Raw genomic sequence first — 15,327 nt, 5'->3', positions numbered from 1 at the left:
ATGCAGAGTGCTGGATTTGCCTTCCAGGTGACAATAAATGGATTTTCTGAATTTTAATATTACGCTGCTGTATGTACCTGGGTCACATGGCTTATCTTGCAGAAACAAACATGTTTTTTTCTTTTAAAAGTGAATTACACCGAGGTTCAATTTGTACATTTGACGGACTGACCTTTTCAACAGCTGGAGGCACCTGCAGACTGGCGGGAACAGCATGCAGACAGGTGGAAGATGTGCACTCGGTGCCCTTGACTTCCACTAAAGTACCTTATTGCAGGTAAAAACTTTTGAGCAGTCATGAGTTTCTTTAATTTAGTAAATCGGGGAATTATCCTTAACACATGCTGGAATGTATTTCTGAACGCAGCCCCAAATCTGTGGTGACGTAATCAGAAAAATGAAATTATGTTGTGTAATTCTTAACTGATAACTAATTTAATCCAGTCTGATATGCGACTTGTTTAGTTTTGTGTTATAATTGGACATTTATGCTTCCTCACAATAAATTGCATGAGAAAAAATTTCTGTTGAGTCTTTGCATTTGATGCCTTCCTCTGGACTGGCTGGAGTACTGTATTTTCACAGTGTGAGACTGCAGCGACGAAGGCCCTGAGGGTTGATTATGACCATATCTCACACGGCAGGCGTGTAAGCAGCTTAGTGAATGTACCCAGGGCGCAAAGAGAGTGCTGCATAAACCAGGCGGGCTGTTGCATGAGTTCGACCTCACTGTTGTGAGGACTACAAACATTGACTCACTCAGTATTACCCTCCCTGCATCTCCTGTCCTACAATTTCAGCAAATAAATCACAAACTGGTGAGGTCTTCATGCTCGCCAATGCACTACCCACGAACAATGTGCCGTTATCACAGATATGTTGTCACACAAGCTTGTGTACAGTAGGCTAGGGAAAAAGATTTCATCGTGATGTTACTGGTATGCATCATCAACCAGTCATTTCATTAGCTACTGTAATACAGGTGTGCGTCATTCAAAGTCTAGATGAAATCAGATGAAAGATGCACTGGAAGTCTTTCACATCTGTCCCCATATCTTAGTTGATGTGGGATTTTAGCGTTGACACTAGTGCAGTATGTGGTTGGGCATTATTTTGCCGAAATAAGCAAGGACAGGTATTTTATGGTCTTAATGTCATGAAATCTTATGGTTTCAATGAAATGTTCATTCATTGTTTATCTAATTATCCCCTCAAAGAATGATGATTATTATTGTGTTTTTTTTTTCTGCCCCCGACATCTTTCCATGATATAGGCCTACTATACCTTCATTATTGGTTTGTCCGTTTAAATACTCACGGATTCTAATTCCATAAACTACGAAGAAAGAAACAAACAAAAATGTTACATTTCATCTGTGTACTGACGCCACAGAATCTCCTGAGAGTCTAGGAGGAGATAAGATTTAATTAATACGCACTTTGACTTTGACGCTCACATGGCATCAGCTGTCCATCTCTTCTCTCATTCGCTCCTTTCCCCCCTTGCTCTCGTCACAACCACGCAGATGGTCGGGGGTGGGTGGCTGGGGGGGTTGGTCTGTCGGTCGGTCGTTAACAAGATTTGGTCTTATATAAAGCATGTTTGTGCGCAGAGCGACGGATATAGGCTACTTCTGTCTGCTCAGGTGAGCCGAGCACACAGAGATGCGCGTCATGGAGCGCACTTTCCGAGAGCAGCTCTTGGTCCTGGTCTTGTGTTTGTCCGTCCTCAAGGGACACTCAAGATACATCGAGGTAAGAAACGTTTGAAACCTTATTTTATTTGGTCCTTTAACGTTTGGAGATGCATTTTTAAACTTTGGGCTTTTTTTCCTGCAGAACAACGAAATCTCAAAAGATGACTTATATTCATTTTTCAACTCGGAACTCAGGAGGGAAACGCCTGAAGCGTTCATGTACCGCCGTCCTTTGCGTAAGTCTTCCATACAAATATTTAAAATTGCGTTTATTAATATATTGGACCTGGCCTATTACTTCAAATTATGTTACTCTCCCAATATAGTTATAATTAAGTTATTTGATCATGTAAAGCACATGTCATGTTTTTATTTCCATCTTTCAAGTCTTCAAGTTTTTGTCCGTCAGGTTGTCTGGACATGATCGCGGTGGAGGGTCAGTTCACCTTCTCAGCAGACAGTCCTCAGCTGAGCTGCGCCGCTTTCTTCATGGCAGAACCAGACGAAGTGATCACTGTGGATTTTGACAAAGTTGACATCGACTGCGGCGTAGGAGACTTCGTCACAGTAAGATGACAACATTTACCATGTGAAAAACTTCAAACTGCATCATCAACATCTGATATGGTATAGGAAGAGTTGGTGAATGATAACACATTTTTACTTCATGCCATCATAAAAAGAAAGAAAGACACACATGCAAGCATGAAGCAAAAATAAAAACAAACATCAAAATGAAAATTAATTTAAGAAAAATATTAAAGTGTAAAAAAATGTTAAAACTCATATTTCTCCTTATGTGTCAATGAAGAAAAATTAGGTATAAATAAACAAACTAAAAACAACCCAAATTATATCAAACAGACAGACTGAGTTGGAAATAGTGTGCTATGACTTTTGATAGAACGTAATCATACACTCTACAAAGTTTTGAAAAAAAACAACTTTGAAATTCACATCAGCTGCATCCACCAGGCACGGCTGTTCAAAGGTAGCTCCACTTCTTATCAGAAATGCCTAAACATGGACACTCTACCACAGATGTGTCAAACTTGACCACTGTCACCTGATTTTATCTGTCCTGCCAGAACTTGCAAAGATAATTATGTACGTATAATGCAGTACAATTCTGTTTCAGTAACCATAACGATATGCTTCACAGTACATCTTGATTTTGGTACCTGCACCGTGATGGGATCTACCCATCTGGCAGTACTCAAATGAAGATATTTATGCAACTTTTTGTGATTAAGTCTTGGATGTACAAATAAAAAGTCATACGGTGAAGGAAGGGAATTTAAAGATAAATGGGAAGCAAAATCCTTTTCATGCCAGTTGGAGATGAGCAAGTATCTTTTTAGTGGTTTAAGGGTAGATTTGTTCATCAAGACTCTGCTACACCTCTTCAATAATAATTCATTTATATTCAACAATTATAGTTAAATGCACAGGGAATCCTGTATAATAATAATAATAATAATAATAATAATAATGATGATAATAATTAATAATAGCTACATTTAAGTAGTCTTGTACTTGCAGTTCAACCAGCCCTTTTGACATTAAACCATAATGCCAATGAGGCCTGGTCTGACACCTCTGCTACCACATTAGTTCTCGGTAAACTGGGAGTTTGTTTTGATTATTTTGGGTTTTCTGGAGAAATGCAAGCTTTGGGTTTTCTGACGAAATTTTAGTTCGTTTTCTCGCAAAATGTGATTTTTTTGGGAAAATGTGAGTTTTTTCAATTTTCTGGCGGAATGCAAGTTTTTTATTGTGGCAAAATGTAGGCGAAATGTAAATTTTTTTTGTTTTCTGGTGAAATGCGAGTTTTTTTTGGTTTTCTGGTACATTTGTTCTTGTTTTTATGCCACCAAACAGTGGGTTCAATTAAGATTAAGAAACCATACCTGATTCGACCAGGCTCCTTTAACATATTGTGTTAACCTGCTCACTTTAAGCAACCAAGAGTCATTAAAGTGTCGACATAAAGGATTAAACCTTCTTTCATTAAGTGTCTTTCCTTCTTCTCTTTGTATGAAGGTGTTTGACGGCTGGGTGATGAAAGGTGAGAAGTTCCCGAGCTCCCAGGATCACCCACTGCTTCCATATGAGCGCTACTTGGATTACTGTGACTCCGGATCAGGGAAGACAAGCGTGCGCTCCTCTCAGAATGTGGCCATGGTCTTCTTTCGCGTGCACAGTGCGGGCAGCAGCTTCACCCTGACAGTCAGGAAACACATCAACGCCTTCCGTGAGTAAATCTCATTTAAAAAGTGAACCCAAGTGCTCTCGGATGGAGCTGTTTCAGGGAATGGACCTTTTGTGCAGCAAAACATGTGCAATTGTGTGGTGACGATTCAAGCTTGGTGGGATAGTCTAATCATCAGTAACACTCGTGGGGGACAGACTGCCACTGCAACAGTTATTTTTTTTTTAATTGGTGAACTTGAAATGAACTTGTTCATATGAGTTTTGCAATTAAGCAAACATTGCATAATCCCCCTGAAACCACCTTCTGGTGTTTGCAAATCAGATATAATGATAAAGACAAAACAAACCCATGCAGCAAAAATATCTGAGTACCGGTCTTTTAAGTGTCAGTGACCAGACCCAGATGTGAAGTGATGTATCCTTTCAAAGAACATCTTTTCTTGTGTCTTGGCAGCCTGTAATGTCATCTCGCAGTCACCAGAGGGCCGTTACACCATGTTGAGCCCGCAGCTGCACAGGAACTGCAGCTTCTCCATTATATTCCCGGTAGCCATAGACATCTCGGAGTTCAGCCTGGGACACCACAGCAACTCCCCCAAGGTGAGAAAAGCCAGCAAACACTCAAACCTGGCCTCAGAATTCCTTGTTTTCTTGAAATGCTCATACGATGACATGAAATTAATTTAGGAAACTCATATCAGAGAGTGATTGCTTCATAAAAACAGTCATGTCTTTACAAAACCTGAAGCCTATGTTTCTTTACTCAGTAAAAAAAACATTTTAGCATTTTTATTCTTATTGAAGTTCCCTTTAAAGTTCCAATAACCAGTCATAAATGCAGCTGACGCTTTGCCCTTCTTTGACTCAGGGGCAAAGAGTTTTCAACATTTATAAACATTATCCAAGATAATATAACAGTACTGACAATAAAATTGTGTTATAAGAAACAAAAAGAAAAAGAAATCATCCAAAAAAAATTCAAATTTGATTCAAAGAACCAAAAATCCACAACTGTAAGTACATATGCTTTGTTACAGGAATGTTATTTATTTTAAAGATAGATATTTGAAGTCACATTTCCAAGAAAACAGCTGTCAGCCTCTATAAGATAGTATACATTTTGTTGTCATAAAAGCAAAATAAAGATCTCTACAGTATATCTCTATAACTGCCTGAAGATGCAGCTCCACAGGTCTCTCAGAAATAACTAAAATCAGCTTGATGTTCTCACTGATGTCCCCGTGTTTTAAGAGTAATGACGCTCTTAGCTATCAGTGACAGTCAGTTGTTAACGCCATTGACTGCTGTCACACTAACTCTAAAATACACTAATTATACATACATTTGTGGAATGAAAATTCACCCACCACATTGACCTTTAGATCCAGCCCCTAGTGGTCAGTAGAGGAACTGCAGGTGTTTTCTCTTCTGGGTTTGTGACTGATGAACGAGTCACATGTGGACCCTCGGTCTGCTCTCATATTTGACAACTTATCTTGTCCTGCCGCCTCCAACTGGGTAAAAACAGTAAATGTTTAGAAAGCAAGCGTGTCAGAATTAGAGTTTTTTTTTTTTTTTTTTTTTTTAGTTTAGTTTATTTTCGGTCATGACACAAAAAAAATAAAAATAAAAAACCAAGAGTAAAACTGACAACAAGAAAACGTTCAATTGTTCAAAGATAACATAACAAAAAAGTTTCCAGTATACAAATAAACAAATAACATCTAGACCGAAAAAGGGGTAGGCTGAAGCAAAGCTTATTATTTGCCTACCCTCAAAAAGATTAATTAAATTAATAAAATAAAAGCAAAAAGTAAGAGAAAGACTGCCCGTAAAACAAATTGCCTCTGTAGGGATAACAAACATTCCTCAAAAAATGAAAGATTTTTAAAATAAAGGTGCAGTCTACATGTTACCTTCATCCTTAAAAAATCAAAGCAAATCACCAATTAAATAAATAAATACCCAAATCAACATCAAGCCACTCATTAATTTAATATAAGGAAATCATCCTTCTTTTCAATGTTTTTTTAAATAAAGTTAAAGTTCTACATAATTTCAAATCTATATCTAATTTATTCCATACATCCACCGCTGCCACTGTAGTGCATCTTAGTTTGGTGTTGGTTCTGATTGTTGATTTTCTGTATATACTTTCCCCTCTGAGGTTGTAATGGCTTTGTCTTAAATTGAACATATTTTGGATTTTGGAGTTGTATCTTAGATCAGTGTTTCTCAACCCTGGTCCTCGAGGCACCCCTGTCCTGCATGTTTTAGATGCTACCCTGCTTCAGCACACCGTGATAAAAGTGTCATCAACAGAGTTGTGCAGACCTTGGTGACAAGCTAATGAGGACCTTTAATTAGAATCAGGTGTGTTGGTGCAGGGAAACATCTAAAACATGCTGGAAAGGGGTGCCTCGAGGACCAGGGTTGAGAAACACTGTCCTAGATGTTTCACAACTTTAAAGGGGACCTATTATGAAAAACACGTTTTCTCTTGCTTTAACATATATAAAGTGGTCTCCCCTCAGCCTGCCAACTCAGAGAAGGAGGAAAGCAACCAAATTCTGCAGTATCTGTACAGCCGCCCGGATGAGCCATCCAGTCTGATGTGGCTTCTACAAGCCGTTCAGATTCGGCGCATTTTTGTTACGTAATGCAAAATGCAAACCACGCCCACAACTAAACACTTTGTCCTAACTGCACGCGAGCGTCCGACTATCGCTTCGCACTGCGTGACATCGGAAGCTCTCTGTCCATCTCCCTCCAGCCAGCTGCCACTTTATTGAGGTTTTTGTAGTGAAATGAGGAGGTATCATATAGATAACTTCTCATTTCAACTAACTGGATCAGCCATGACTGTTTCCTACAGCGCTTTCAACCGGCTTTCAACGCGAGCGACAGGAAGAAAATAGAAGCAGGGCGTCCGACAAATGTTCAGCTCAAAAGGTTGCACCGCTGCGTTGCTGCGGCCAGTTAGGAGAGTCCAATAGAATATAAAGGAATGGAATTGATTTTGTTGCTGACGCTCGCTCGCATCGCTTAAAGCCTGAATTATGGTTCTGCGTTAAATCGACGCAGAGCCTACGCCGTAGGGTACAGCGTAGCCTACGGTGCTCATCGCTGCGTACCCTGCGCCGTAGGCTCTGCGTTGCTGTAACGCGGAACCATAAATCAGCCTTAACTCTGCCGGCCGGAGCTTCCACCATTTTTTCGTAGCGGTGTATCACGTCATTGGCTCAGGCAGCCAATCAGCACAGTGCCTCATTATCATAGCCTCCCCGCCCACTCCGAATCCCACATAGAGAATGAGGTTAGAAACGGTAAAGATAAAGACATGGCCCAGAGGCTGAATTTCTAATTTATTTAGAAAAAACAATCAAAAGCTTGTTTTTAAGACATTCAAGGCCTGTTTAAAATAGACATTAAATGCCATAATAGGTCCCCTTTAAAGAAGCATTTTTCCCCTTTTTCAAATAAAAGCTAGTTTTTGAATATGTACCGGTAAATCGATTTGAACCAAAATTACCTTTTGATTCATTAACAGTAGAGAGTTTCAAGGTATCGATCTGTCATTGTTGTAATCAATTTAACAGTTCTAAGATGAGTAGCTTTAATCAAAGTGAAGCATCTTGTTTGCATCTTATTTTGCCAAGTTTTGCATCACACACACATTTCCTGCTGATTCAGTCAATGAAATTTAAGGTAGAATAAGTGATTGTCTGCAAACATGTCACATTCAGTGACTTTCCTCAGCATCTGCTTGCGGCCCATCTCGTGGCGTAAACAGGTAAAAACGAGACAGAGGGAGGGTTCATGCTTGTGAAGGGGCTTGTTATTTGGAGAGACCTGGAACACCTGGGGGAGGGTGTTTAGTTGATCGTCCAGAAATCACTGAATATACTTCTGAATGTGCTGAGATCAGATCTGCATCCTGCTTACGGCCAGTGTTACTTGCCGATTTCCACAGAGGTCTCTGCCTGGATGCGCAGAAACGGGGGATTTTGTGCAGCTGCTGGGAGGAAACAGCATCGACACATCCAAGCTTCTTCCCATCACAGACTTCTGCGTCTCCTTCACTGGACCCAGTAAGAACTCTGTGATATTTTTCCTCCATTCTCACTAGGCTGTCCTTCTCTCTGAGTCTTCAAGTTTGTCACTGTGAAAACAGTGAGGGCCCTTAAAAGGAACTGCAGCAAATCCGAGCGCAAGTGGCGCAAGACCAAACTGCAGGCAGACTATAAGATCTATAAAGATATGCTCAGCACTTATAACAAAGAAATAAAACAATCTAGACAGCAGTACTTCTCTCAAATCATCACTAAATATTCACATAACGCTAAGTTTCTATTTAGCACAATTGAAAAACGTATTAATCCTCCGAGACCAATACCCACTGAGTTCCACTCCTCTGATAAATGTAATGAATTTGCATTATACTTCAAATCTAAAATCCTGAACATTAGGAACAATACTGCGGCTTCCTCTGCTGGTGGACGTGACCCTTCTCCCTCTGCTCAGCACCGTAGTGCCAGCACTCTTTCCAACTTCACCCTTACTCAGTGCAGTGACATACAGGAAGTAGTACAACAGCTGAGCTCTGCGACCTGCTCACTTGATCTTATGCCCACTAAACTGTTCAAAGATGTTTTTAACTGTATTGGTGATGATGTACTTAAAATTGTAAATAGTACCTCCCTACAGTCTGGAATCTTTCCTTCAGGTCTCAAACATGCTATTATAACACCATTGATAAAAAAGAGTAACCTTGATTCATTCGCTGTTGAGAACTACAGGCCCATTTCAAACCTTCCATTCCTGGGGAAAATTCTGGAGAAGGTTGTTTACCAGCAATTACACAGGTATCTGTCATATAACAGCCTGTTTGATGCCTACCAGTCTGGTTTTAGAAAAAATCACAGTACAGAAACTGCCCTCGTCAGAGTTATCAATGATCTGAGAATTAACACAGACAACCACAAAGTCTCTATTCTGTTACTTCTCGACCTTAGTGCAGCTTTTGATACTGTGGACCATGTCATTCTACTTCAGCACCTTGAACAGTGTTTGGGCCTCAGAGACCTCAGTTCTTAACTGGTTTTCTTCATATCTAAGTGGTAGATCTTTCTCTGTTTCGGTTGGCAGCTATGAATCTGATATTGTCAGCATTCAATATGGAGTCCCACAAGGGTCAATTCTAGGTCCCCTACTTTTCAATTTGTATATGTTACCACTTGGGTCCATCATAATATTCAATATCATTCTTATGCTGATGACACACAATTATATGTATCTGTTACTGCCAATCATTTGAGCCCAGTCAATGACCTCATTCAGTGCATTACAGATATCAAGTATTGGATGGCAACAAACTTTTTACAGCTAAATGAAGAAAAAACAGAGATTCTTTTAATTGGTCCAAGTGCTCTGAGGCAACATATTCTCCCTCTATGAACTCCTCTGTCAGTAAAACCTTGTGAGCTTGTCAAAAACTTGGGTGTTATTTTAGATGCTGATCTTAACTTCCAAAAACACACGCTAATGTCTCCAGGACAGCCTTCTATCATCTCAGAAATATACCTAAAGTAAGATGCTTTCTGTCACAATCAGACTCTGAAAAGCTGGTTCATGCTTTTATCTCCAGTAGATTAGATTATTGCAATGCACTTTTTGCAGGACTAACAAAGCAAGTGTTACATAAACTCCAGCTTATTCAAAATGCTGCAGCCAGAATTCTAACAAAAACCAGGAGGTATGAAAACATCACTCCTGTTTTGTCCTCTCTTCACTGGCTCCCTGTTAAACAACGAGTAGATTTGAAAGTACTTCTTATTGTCTTTAAATCTATGAATGGCTTAGCTCCCTCCTACATAGTTGACATGCTGACTGAATACATACCAGATATATCCCTTAAGCCGGGCATACACTGTGCGATTATCGGCTCGTTTTGAGCCGATTTTCCAGTCGTGCAACTTTTTTTTGATCGGGCCCGATTTTGACCCAATCGTTGCTCGTGCCTCGTGCAGTGTACGTGGGGTAACGATATATATATATTTTTTAATATATATATATATATATATATATATATATATATATATATATATATATATATATATATAATTATGAAAAAATAAAGGATCCCATAACCTTTGATCAGGTGGGCAGGACACACGTTTGTGTTGGAACAGCCTACCCCTGCCCCAAAACCGGCCTCGAGTTCCAGTACACAAAGGTCCGACGGGAGGATTATGATCGTATAGTGTGAGCAGACGGGTCGCATCCGAGCATCGGCTCGTACAGTGTGAGAACATAAATCGTGGGCTCTGAACTTTTGAACTCCGCGATCTAGTCGTGCAGTGTGAGATGGGGCAGTCTCATACGATTTAAAATATCGCACAGTGTATGCCCGGCTAGTGCTGGGCGGTATACCGGTTCATACCGAATACCGGTGTTTATTTTTCTTATGATATGAATTTTTCATATACCGTAATACCGGTGAGTAGCGCACACAACGTTGGGAGCGCCGCGCAGCGCGGCGGAACGCAGCGCCACTGGACCCTGTTTGTGTGGGGACTGTTTAGCCAGTGAGCAGAGCCGGCAGGGAAAAGTCAACAGTGCCGCGTGTCCGCGTGTAACCTAAATCTACCATGGCCTCAGCGTTAGAGCTCGGCCAAGTGAGGCTTTATAAATATATGGGCTTTATAAATGTATTAAATATATGAGCGCGGAGTCGGCGAGGAGCTGCGCACGGCGCCGAGCACTAGCCGGGCGCACAGTGAGTCGCGCTGTGAAGCCTGATTTATGGTTCCACGTTAAATCGACGCGGAGCTTTCGCCGCTGGGATTTTTGAGTTATTTATGAAGAAGTTCTGAGTTCCCTCTGAGCAGTACTCGAGTTGAGGGGGGATGAGGGGTGATGTGATGGCACCCTCCCCCCTGAAATAAAAACGGTCCAAATCATCCTCCCTGAAATAAAAACGGTCCAAATCATCCCCCCCTGAAATAAAAACGGTCCAAATCATCCCCCCTGAAATAAAAACGGTCCAAATCATCCCCCCTGTAAAACTGCCATCCCTCCTTTCCATCCCTTATGTCATTTCATCAATGAATGTGGTTTTACTGCTATTTCAACATTTAGAGTCATCACCAGAAAAATAACACCAGAAAAATAACTTATTTGACCATTTTCACATTGAAATTTCACTTGAAATAAGTAGAAAAATCTGCCAGTGGGACAAGATTTATCTTCTTATTACAAGCAAAAAAATCTTGTTCCACTGGCAGATTTTTCTACTTATTTCAAGTGAAAATCTACTTGAAAACAGACTGATTTATATGGAGCCAAATCAGGGCCAAAAGTTTTGCTAATTTGAAAATAAAATTTGAACCTGAAATTTTTTTTTTACAGTTTCAGTTTTATTTTTTTCAGTATCAGATCTTTTTTTCAGTTTCAAATCTTTTTATTTCAGTTTCAAATCTTTTTTTCAGTTTCAAATCTTTTTTTTTCAGTTTCACGTCTTTTTTTTCAGTTTCACATCTTTTTTTTTTCAGTTTCACTTCTTTTTTTTTCAGTTACAAATTTTTTTTTCAGGTTCAGACTTTTGGCCCGGATCTGGCGTGGGGGGCGTGGCATCAACTGAGAGGGGCGTGGCATCATGAGTGACAGCAGAACAGAGAAGGCGGGGGACGTTCCTCACTCATGTTGCCTTCAGGAAACGTAGGTTTCAGAAGTCATCAGTAGAAGAATGAATCAACACTGTATACACCGTATTCACGTGATTTGCAGTGGAAAAAACGGATACTAGTGACACATTTCTGTTTAAAAAGCTGTTTTAGACCGTACTTGGTAGTATGTAGAAGTGGAAATGTCAAACTTTAAAGTGTGGCTGTTGAACTGTACAGTCTGGCATAGTTTATTGCTTTTATACTGCGATTGGTGCCAAGTACGGTCTAAAACAGCCTTTCAAACAGAAATGTGTCACTAATATCAGTTATTTCCATTGCCAATCACGTGAATATGGTGTATATACAGTGTTGATTCATACTTCTACTGATAACTTCTGCAACCTACGTTTCCTGAAGGCAACATGAGTGAGGAACGTCCCCAACCTTCTCTGTTCTGCTGTCACTCATGATGCCACGCCCCTCTCAGTTGATGCCACGCCCCCCACGCCAGATCCGGGCCAAAAGTCTGAACCTGAAAAAAAAATTTGTAACTGAAAAAAAAAGAAGTGAAACTGAAAAAAAAAGATGTGAAACTGAAAAAAAAAGACGTGAAACTGAAAAAAAAAGATTTGAAACTGAAAAAAAGATTTGAAACTGAAATAAAAAGATTTGAAACTGAAAAAAAGATCTGATACTGAAAAAAATAAAACTGAAACTGTAAAAAAAAAATTTCAGGTTCAAATTTTATTTTCAAATTAGCAAAACTTTTGGCCCTGATTTGGCTCCATAGATTTATTGCTTGTGTAGTTGAAAAAATACATGAGAAAAGGACCTTGAAAAAAATAATCGCATTGTAAACGGCATCATTTTGTGAGGCCATGCAAACCTGTATTTATACTACTGTGGACATTAATGTTTTTCTACAATATTTCGTCCTCATTACAGTAAAATAGGCCATTCTAAGTCAATTTACTGCAGCAATTCCTTTCCAAATCATTAGAAAATGTGGTTAACACCCAGTTGTGCATGAAAAAAAAAATACCGTGATATACCGTGAAACCGATATAGTTTTGAAAAATACCGTGATATAAATTTTTGGTCATACCGCCCAGCACTATGCCCGGCTTAGATCATCAAATAAGAATCATTCCTAGAATCCACACTAGATCTCCTCATGGTGCTTTCAGTCACTACGGTCCCACTCTCTGGAATTCCTTGCCACAGGAACTAAGGTCTGCTCCAACAGTGCCCACTTTCAAAAGCAGACTAAAAACTTACCTTTTTGCACAGGCGTTTGACTAAACTCATGGTTGGCTGGGTGATCGCACTTTTGTTAAAATGGAATTATGGTTGTTATTATTGTTTTTTCTCTTGTCATACTCGTTATCTATTTCTGTTATTGCAAACTTGTCATTTGTTTGTTTGTTTGTTTATGTATTTTTGAGCACATTGAGTCCATGCTCATAATGTGAAATGTGCTTTATAAATAAATTTGACTTGACTTGACTCGACCCCCCTTGCCCCCTGCAGCCCACCTGAAGGTCGGCTGCGATAACACGGCGGTGAGGATGGTGTCCAGCGGGAAGCTGGTGAGCCGCGTGTCCTTCAGCTACAGGCTGCTGGACGCCCAGGAGCTGGAGGCCATCAAACTCAACAACGTGGAAGATTTCTGTTTCAACAACTGATCCCAACAGGACTACGCTGTGACGAATGCACTGTGCATAGTGACTGCAAATATTTTTGAAGAACCATTATAAAACTAAAGTTTAAAGATACTGACTTAAACTTGTATGAAAAAGATATATCCTCTCATAGAAGCATCTAAAAAGTTGTTTTTTAACACTTTCATCTCACTTGGCTCCTTGTTGTGACTCATTTAAGTGTCCTTCTCTGTTTGATGGAACCACAGTTGTTTTTATTTATGCTTTGTATACAAACTGTTTATTTCATGACATAATTATTGTTGCAATGTTATTTATTGGTTTGTGATCAATATTCTAGAGGAGAAATGGTGCTAAAATGAATGTTGTCTCCTTTTTGTGTGAATGAGATGAGTCATTTCCTAGCAGATACGTCATAGATGAATAGGTAAAAGAATAAACAAGACAAACTTGAGCACTCGAGGCCATTCTGCAGCCTCGTTTGATTAAAAAAAGATAATAACTTTTGCAATGAAATTATACTTCATGGCAAAGCACTCGCGTGTTGTTTTCCTTTTTAATTTTTTTACTTGAGTATTAAAACAAACTTCCTGTTTGAAAGTGCACCAGTGGGCTTTAGATTGTGCAGCATAACAGGAGCGTTAAGGCATGAGCTCACGTCGGGACACTGAGTAGCTTCTTTCCAACTCTCGTCTAGCTCATTGACCTCATGAACTTTTGGATCTGTCTGGCCCACAAAGGGCTTGCTAGGGCTGTAATTGAGCCATAAGTAGTCCAGATTAGACCCAGATGTGGGTTTGACTGCCGTCACCGTCGTCTCCAGGGAAAACTGCACACCACTCCACAGCTTTATGTCACACCTATGACATCACTGACACCAAAATGGCAAATCTGTCATGATGTCCTCTGTAGGAGGAGAGAGAATGTCACAGGCTAAAGATTTTGCAAAGATTCTGGATCTTCTGGAAACTGGCACCATAGAATTAAAGTCAACTGAAATGAAACCAGGTTTCCTTGCAGGTCAAAAGACAAAACATTTTCTTATTGATTATTAACACCATTATGGAATTATTACCATTATGCATGAAACCAGACTAAAGATTTGCAATTACAACGTTAAAGCAGCAACACTGAATGATCTAGTTTGTAAGAGATGAACTTGGCTCCACAAGATTTCACCCGTTTGGTGTCTCTCTTCCATCATTACTTTGCCTCTGTGAACTAATTTCCTCATCATTGATGCGTGAAATAGCCATAACATTAGGTCACATGACCCATTGTTTTCCGAAAAGCAGTTTTGAAGCCCATTTTTCTTCCTACGGGGTGCAGCCATGTTGTTCTGGAGGTGACGTGGTATGTCATTCAAAGTTGGCTTTGAACCAGCTCCTCCAACGGTTCCCCACTGAAATATCTCCAGCAGAATATACCGTAAAGCACGTTCTCAGCAGTGAAATAAAATTACTGTTGCGTTTAGTTTGTACGCTGGGTTCACACAAAAGTTCGAAGCAACAAGAAAATCGTTGCATGACGATTACAGATGAGGAAGTGATTAGCTATTGGCTGAACCGACGGTCAATCAATCGTCAATCAATCGTCTCACAGGTAAAAGGTCCTGGGTTCAATTCTCACCAGCGCTGAGGTTGTGTTAAGTTCTCCCATGACTTCAGCACCCACACCCTGGGTGGGGTTGGGGGAAAAAATGGGAAAAATCAGGGATAAAAATAATAAATATATGAATTCTCCACTTTGAGAATTTTTGTGGGAGTGGACTCAAACGATTGAGACCAAAATGTTTTTTTGACAACTGGACAATTTAAAGGAACTGTATGTAAGAGCAATAATAAAACGAATCATAAAATGACCCCGATATGTCAACAGACATTTAAAAATCATGTTAATTTCAAATACTTATGTCACTGACAACAGCACTCAAGCCAGGATATTACAGTTTAAAAAGAGGAGTTGCAGCCCTCAACTGATGTTTATGTTGTCATTTTTTGTTTTGGCCTGAAGCTCCACCCTCCACCTATCTCCCAATCACCAAGTCAGTATTGTTTCTGAAGCTCCACCCTCCACCTATCTCCCAAT

General features: G+C 39.9%; 1 protein-coding gene across 1 annotated transcript; it reads left to right on the top strand.

Moving 5' to 3' along the window:
* Positions 1-1,629: 1,629 nt before the first annotated feature.
* Positions 1,630-13,699, top strand: crhbp (corticotropin releasing hormone binding protein). Its single transcript, XM_061733327.1, has 7 exons — positions 1,630-1,755; positions 1,840-1,933; positions 2,107-2,264; positions 3,741-3,951; positions 4,366-4,511; positions 7,885-8,002; positions 13,109-13,699. Exons 1-7 carry the CDS (start codon positions 1,666-1,668, stop codon positions 13,261-13,263), a joined length of 972 nt encoding a protein of 323 aa, XP_061589311.1. The 5' UTR covers positions 1,630-1,665; the 3' UTR covers positions 13,264-13,699.
* Positions 13,700-15,327: the final 1,628 nt, after the last annotated feature.

This window comes from Cololabis saira, chromosome 11 (genome assembly GCF_033807715.1).
Source record: "Cololabis saira isolate AMF1-May2022 chromosome 11, fColSai1.1, whole genome shotgun sequence".
NCBI lineage: Eukaryota > Metazoa > Chordata > Actinopteri > Beloniformes > Belonidae > Cololabis > Cololabis saira.
Note: the sequence above shows the minus strand (reverse complement) of the source record. Positions and strands in the feature narration are given on the sequence as shown.